Source organism: Ammodytes marinus (assembly GCF_949987685.1).
Source record: "Ammodytes marinus genome assembly, chromosome: 2".
NCBI lineage: Eukaryota > Metazoa > Chordata > Actinopteri > Uranoscopiformes > Ammodytidae > Ammodytes > Ammodytes marinus.
In genome coordinates, this window is record NC_137231.1 from 17,030,562 (window position 1) to 17,038,476 (window position 7,915).

At 40.6% G+C, this 7,915-nt stretch overlaps 1 protein-coding gene across 1 annotated transcript; it reads left to right on the plus strand.

Annotated features, from left to right (window-relative positions):
* Positions 1–1,005: 1,005 nt before the first annotated feature.
* On the plus strand, positions 1,006–5,658 carry slc14a2 (solute carrier family 14 member 2; the record flags this gene model as incomplete). The annotated part of the gene is made up of 8 exons (XM_080035025.1): positions 1,006–1,168; positions 2,040–2,229; positions 2,593–2,721; positions 3,261–3,453; positions 4,476–4,623; positions 4,807–4,941; positions 5,088–5,137; positions 5,236–5,658. 8 exons carry the CDS (start codon positions 1,006–1,008, stop codon positions 5,656–5,658), a joined length of 1,431 nt encoding a protein of 476 aa, XP_079891151.1.
* Between the last annotated feature and the right edge of the window lie 2,257 nt (positions 5,659–7,915).

The window sequence follows — 7,915 nt, forward strand, 5'->3', positions numbered from 1 at the left end:
CCTGCCAACTCACCTTCCCATACCTGCCAGTAAGAAAGAAAAAAAATCTTCAATAGTCAATAACAGATCTGTCTGTGTTTGGGTCCTCCTACCTGTTCCTCACAATGTTACAGCACAGCACCCTCATCCCGAAGAGCTGACTTTGACACAGATGGATCAGAAAATGCAACATTTCACATTCCACAGCAAAGTACAGTAAGTGACCTGACCTCGGCTTCACATATTTTTTCACTGTGAATGCGGGAGGTGTTTACAAGTGTGTTTCAAGAGAGACTTGGATGAGGCAAGGAGTATCACTGTGAGAGTGCTACTGATTTATTTTGAGATTGTGGGAGAGGAAAACAAGAGGTGGGGTTTTCTCTGTGGTCTGTTGCTATAAAAGCCAGCGCTGGAAGTCTAGGTGGCACAGCTCAAGAGAAGCTGGCAGCTCATGCAGCCTGTGCCTATTCTGGGACATATGACTGGATCACACTGCAAAAAGGTAGGAACTCTTGCACTTGTTTATTAGGTCCCTTAAGTCCAGTAGGACAGAAAGAAAGTGACTAAACTTGAATTAATGTGAGCCATGTGTAATCAAGTGGACCTATATTTAAATAATAGTATCCCTTCATCTGAGAGCATTGATTTTGATGGATGATTAATTAGAAGTAAAAAAAAGTAATTGCTGCAATATACAATACAAGAAGTGTATTGTTATCTTGACACTGAATTTAAATTTAAATTTATCTGTCACTGTATGTAATAAATCATATATTTATTATTTCACTTAAGTTTCACTTACAAGAAAATATGCAGAAACTCAAGCAACATATACATGATTTCCAATTGAATTACATTATTTCTTATTTATTTACATTTAATTGTGAAATATTTTAGTCTGTTTCTTATCACTTGTAACAAGCACTGATGAACTCTATGTGTTGCTGAGTGATGTATTTTCTCCTTTTCTCTTAGGATATATTATAATTCAATTCCTTAATTTAATTCAAGGAGCTCCAGCCCCTGATGGCGCTAACTGACCTGCCGTCTAAGCATGAAAACTCCCAGGAGGATGGGAAGGAGCCTGTGCCGCCAGGACACACCAACCAGCAGAGGGCCAGGGCGTGCTTCCTCAAGGGAGTCTCCTACTTCTCCGGAGACATGGAGGTGTTTGGTAAATGGATGGAAAGTAAGTCACCACTTAAAGCAGTACTTAAAGCAGCTAGAAATTAAGTTTTTTTAAGAATGTTTCATTATGAGTAATAACTTGTTGACATGTCACAGTGCTTTTTGGCTCATACTGAACCCCTTTCACTACTCTTTGTAGTTAGACAGATTATGAGAGTGTGTAACAGGCATGTTCTGAAAGGTAGTGAATGATATATTTATGCCACTGACAGATGTCAAACCGTGACCCTTACTACGGAAACTAGAAGAAGAAAGTTATTATTATTTTATTTTTTTTGCAAGAGACAAAAGACAGAAATTTGATCAGAACATTAGACAGAGTCATCAGGATCAGGAATGCTGAGTCAACATTAGTATTATTGTTACATTTTGCATCAAAAGAGGATGAGCTCTTGTTGTTCATATGCAGATGTATCTTCTGTGACCTTGGACAATCACATTCCTCAGAGTCCCACGATTTGTTTCACACTGTGTCTGTTGCATAATTTGAAGGCAGTTTTGCACAAATAACTTTGACTCTATATGAGAAATTGATCAGGATAGTTGTATCTTGCCCGTTTAATTGCCCAGACAGAAATGTTTACAGCCTACTGAATAGCTCTGGTTAATGTCAACACTCTCTATGGGGGCGCCCTTAGCTCAGTTGGTAGGGCGTCGTGTCCCCCCCCCCCCCCCCCCCCCCCCCCCCCGGGCCGGGCCCAGCAGCAGACCCGGGTTCGCTTCCCGCCCGCGGTCGTTCTCTGCATGTCACTCCCCTCTCTGCCCCATTTCACCTCTGTCTCTCTGCACTATCAATAAAGCATAAAAATGCGCAAAGAAAGAAAGAAAAAAAACACACTCTATATGTTCTCTCTCTCTCTCTCCACCTCCAGAACAGTTCATCTTGCTGCAGTTGCTGGATTGGGTTTTGCGAGGAGCTGCTCAGGTGATGTTCGTAAACAACCCTCTAAGTGGCCTCATCATTTTTGCTGGTCTGATCCTGCAAAACTACTGGTGGGCCCTCAATGGCTTTGTGGGCACACTCTTTGCCACCATTTCTGCCCTGATTCTGCAACAGAACAGGTTTGTACACTCAATATAAATGTATTTAATATATATAAAAAATTAAATATGTATCACTGTATACGGGGAAACACTCATTTACAGTCCATACATCATACCTTATTGGCACTGTGTGTCGTCAATCAATCAAACTTACATTAAATCCCCAATATCCCCAACATATGTTTCAACTCGTTATCAATCAGATCAACTGTAGGCATGCATAATTATGGAGAGTGCAGAAACGTAATGAAACAATGTAACCAGAACTGGATGTTAATTTCCTTTTGGCGGGATACAGAGAAATGGTTTTGTAACACGGTTGTACAATGTTTTGCACAGGAAAACCTTTATTCATATACTTATTTAAAACTCTTTCCCCAGGGGTGCAATAGCTGCTGGTCTGTACGGTTACAATGGCATCCTGGTGGGTCTGCTGATGGCTGTGTTCTCCAATGCAGGAGACTGGTACTGGTGGCTCCTGCTACCTAACATTTTCATGTCCATGATGTGGTAAGCGCCTACATACACCATTTAAAAATAAAAAATAAAGCAGGTCAATTATCGCTATCACGCTACATAATATTTTTAAAGTAATGAGTTTACTGGCATATGGTGGTAAATACATTTAAGTCATGACTTTAAAGAAAGTGGTGAAATTACTTAGCATTTCTTTAGAAATTTCTAGAAAACAGATTCTAAACAGTTAGGTAACTCAGGTAACGTTAATCTTCAAGTTATCTTCCACTACGTCAATCTGCCCTGACTGATGCCCTGTGACGACAGTCAATCTACAAACAGGAGTTTGAGAGAAAGTTCCGGATGAAATGAGTGGGCAGAGTCTGAGGGTTTCTTTACCCTTCGTACCTACAAAACAGAGAAGATCAGTTTCAATATAAGCTTAGTGCTGGTCATAATATTGTCATGGGATACCTACCAAGCTGCTGGCACACTCAACATTTCTGTTCATTTTGATAAATATATTTAAATTATGTTGTAAACTAAATGTGGATTGAATCGATTACCAGTGATGTTATATCCATGTCTTTCAGCCCGATTGTGTCCAGTGCCCTGGGATCTATCAACAGTCGTTGGGATCTGCCAGTGTTCACCCTACCCTTTAACATCCTGGTGTGTCTCCACATGGTCGCCACCGGCCACTACAACAACCACTTCTCCCAAGTCCTCATTCAGCCTCGCTCAGAGCTGCCCAACATCACCTGGGCTGAAATCGATGTAGCCAAGGTCAGTAAAGGGCCAGGGTTTTTGTATGTACTGTACATTACCTCTATTTACATGTCTCTCTGTGGGGCAGGCAATCTATAGATGCTGTGCACCGATGACATTTCAACATTATGCAATTTACACGTGAAAGATTCCTGAGATTTTTCAATGTCAGGTCAAACAATAGAAAATGACTTGATCCCTGCAAGCTCATCACAACGTGACTACATTAGATGTTGAACTTCTGAGCTCAGCACCCTTACATTATATTTACACATGTTTATATTATGTGTTCCCATGTCTATATATAGGCTTAACATTTATATTTTCACCATATGTTTATCCATTATGTTTATATCAGTTTGTATTACATCTGTTCATACATGTTCATACATGTTTTATTGGAAGACTTTCTCTGACTGAAGAATTTGTAAATACACTGCATGTTATGGGACTGTAGTCGAGGTCAGCAGACACACTGACTGTTTTGAATACTTTTGCAGATGTGTTTAGACTACTAGAGAAGAAATGGACAAGGCCATATCTGCATTGTCACAGGCAGAGAGGAAAATAGAGACCTAAAATTATCTGTGTATTAGAATGAATCTTCTTAAAAAAAAGAAAAAAAAATGTTCTTACTGTAGCTGTGTATCTGTGTATCTGAATCTTATGGCAGTGGGGGCGGGACCCGATAAGCCTTTGGCTTCTCCTGCTTCCCTTCGGACGATAACACAAAGTAATATGTATGAATATGCAATGAGAAAATTATGTATTATGTGTAATTGTCCGGAAGAATAACAATAAATAAATAAATATATAACTCGATATTTATGCCGCCTGCCATTCTGCAATATTTATTAATATATTTTAAACAAGTTGCACAGGTGCACATTGTACAGGTGCGCCAAAGGGTAGTGGCAGATAAGTCAATCAGGGAAAGTTTCTACACAACCACAAGAGAAAAACTAGGCAGCATAAGTAAGGTGATAAAAATGCTTAGTTTTCTTTCCACATTTATGTTGAATCTTTCTGTGTGTATCCAGCTGTTCATGTCAGTGCCTGTGGGAGTGGGCCAGGTCTACGGCTGTGACAACCCCTGGACAGGAGGGATCTTCATCTTCTCACTCTTCATCTCCTCCCCTCTCACCTGCATTCATGCCGTCCTGGGATCTGCAGTCGGCATGGTTTCTGGTGAGAGAACCAGACAATACCTTGATAGGCAAATATAGGAAGAGGTGCCCAAAAACAACCATAGGAATGATTTAAAGCCCCAATCAATATGTTCTAAATCCAAAATGACCGCAAAAAGATCCATGTCAATGTGCAAAATATCCAGAATTATTTCCCTGATTGCTGTGATTTACTCTTTTGCAGGATTGGCTCTAGCAGCTCCTTTTGGAGACATTTACTTTGGCCTCTGGGGCTACAACTGTGTGTTAGCCTGCATTGCCATCGGAGGAATGTTTTATGCTCTCACTTGGCAGGTGCACCTGCTTGCCATCACCTGTGGTGAGTAAACACCTGAAAGATAAGAACACTATCTTACATGTAACCATGTACAACAGCAATGACAGAGAGCAGCCAGGTATCTTTATATCTGTGATCACATGCACATGAAGGTCATCTCATGGAATGTCTCTCCTCCTCCTCTGCAGCATTTTTCTGTGCATATCTCGGATCAGCCATTGCCAATCTCATGTCCACGGTAAGTTACACAGTTTCTCTCACCTATATATACCCTATGTATCAGCCTATAATAAACACAAGTTACTAACTGCGACATGATGTATGTTTCATCTACAGTTTGGCCTGCCAGCCTGCACCTGGCCTTTCTGTCTCTCTGCCCTCACTTTCCTCCTCCTAACCACCGGGACCAATAGGATCTTCAAGCTGCCACTGGCCAAAGTCACCTACCCCGAGAAGAATCTCCGCTTCTTCTGGAAGCTGAAAAAGCAGGAGAAAATGGAGGAAGATGAGAAGAAGAAGAAAGAGAGGGAGGAGCAGCGGAAAACCATAGAAGATGAAGTGATACTAAATGAGAAAGAGAAACTGAGGCGGGAGTATGAAAGAGTGGAGGAAGGCAGAAGAGCAAGCTTAGCATCGGAGGGTAAAAACAACAAGACACACGTTGAAGACCAGCAAATAGAAATAGAACAACAGGGCCCTGAAGAAGAAGAAATCAGATGTAATAATCTCCATGAGGACAGACCAGCAGAAAATGTTTAATACTACATTTCTGCACAGAAAGAGAGAGCGCGAGAGAGAGAGAGAGAGAGAGAGAGAGAATACACTAATGGAACCCAAATGTATGATGAATGTATGAAGAATATTGGTATATTTAATTATAAATGAAGTCAACTTGATGTTTTATGAGATGATTTAATGACATGTATCAGTCAATTGCTCTGTAAAATGTGTTTTATACAAATGTGTTTTTTTTAAATAAATTATTTTCATGACAGTTTATTCAATGTTGTCTGAAAGTAGCACATTTCATCATCTGTTGGTATAAGCTGCTATTCCTCTTGTCTGAGGAACACTTTCATAATATCATTTGATTTTAAAATGATTTTACATCTATTGGGAAAAAATAAATTGTTGATTTCCCTTTTTTATACCTGGAAAAGCTGAAGCTGGAGCAGCAAGTTCAAAATCAGTTGCTGGAATTATTGTGCAGTACAACTCTTAAATGTAGAGGTACTCAGTCAATGGGCCCACCTTACTCATGTTTACTCGTATCAATTCGTGATACCGCCCCTAAAGTGCAGTGAATAACTTGTCAGTCCTCCCAATGGTGTGAAACGCGTGGGAAATGCGGTATTTCAGGCATGTGACATGCAGCTCATATATCATTTTTCAAATTATACCTGGCTGGTAATGTCGGCCTGAAGACATTGGTGTCAAAGACACAAAAATGTACATTACAAATTTAAACAGACTGACAGAGTAATTACCCTGACCACTTTTTAAGAATGTAGGAGAACTACAAAAGGTACACGTGTTTTCTGTTTTACCTGAGGGGTCCAAATGCTTTTCACAATTGATAGAACAACACCCAGACACAAGTAGCAGAACGACTGAAATAATCCATATGCCAAAACTGTACAACAATATATCAAAACCCAATTTTGTAACCGTATGGCACACAAAAAAGGAAAGGAAAGTAATGCTTACTTTTATTAAAGAACTACATTTATCTCATATGGAGACACCAGAATTCATCAAAGAAAGAAATGTTACTGTTACTCAAACTTTAAAAAAGGCATTCAACACAATATTATTTTATATAGTACAAATTAAATGGATGCTGGGCTCAAACTTTCTACAATTTCTGCGAAAACAAGAGATTAACACACTCGAACCTCGGCCACAACTAGGTGGGAAGCCTACAAGGCACATGACAGTAGGCTATAAGGGGTCAAATGTTATACAGGTTCCCTGGCCAGCCTCCATTCCCCCTAAACTCAGTTCTGTGGTACCCAGTCCACCTGCCCTGGGTTAGGGTGGGGGAGTACAACATGTTACGTTGTTTTAAAGGCATATACTGTAAGTAATCTCCGGCGAACGATTGGCGAATGTTTGTGTATGTTTATACTAACCACATTAATATTTGACTCTCAGAGCCCGTGCCCCGCCCGGCCTGTTCCCATTCACACACACATTCATACACTGATAGCAGGCTAGCTATCGGGAGCAATTTGGGGGTCAGTACTGCTCAGGGACACTTTTGACATGTGGTCGGGAGACGGGGGATCGTTGGTTAAAAATAAAGTTTAGCTTAGTAACGTTCTTGGCCTCCGGAGACCATGGACCATGACTGTATGTGTTGAACAAGGTTGGACAACATTGCTTTACTTTCCAGTGTGAGCTGCTCTTCACCTTGTGGCACGTCTGAAGAAAATCAAACAAACTGTATAGACCTTGTTCTGACTTTCATACAGTTAATAACCTCTGTATGGTTCAGCAACATATAACAGGAATAAAACTACATTTGACATGATCCACAGAGTGCTGTGTGCTTCTATTGGTCTTTCTGGCCTGGTGATGCTGTTTAGGTTGCCAATGTGCCTGTAACATTCCAGGTCTTTTACTCGGTCTTCACCGAAGATTGTTTTCTTGTTCAGATTGCTTGTCACTTGAGCACTGGGCAACACATCTGGTCAAACACATTTAATAGTGCAGTTGAAAATGTTAAGACATCTCCCACTTTCCTTATCATGGCTGTTTCGGTACTATAGGAGAAAGGAACAATAGCAACAAGAATACATGAGCACATGCTGTACTGCTACAAACTGACGATCTGGAGGTTGAACAGCTCAATAATGAAGTCATGAAAAGGAAGGGTTCGCCAACACTTCAATGCATGTGGGTTCAGATGTGATGTGACATTCCTTTGGCACATGCTTTTGTTCCACCTGCTATTTCCTGTCCAGCCTGTGACTTGTTTATGAGCCTGTAGGACATTGTGTCAGCAATAGTTCTA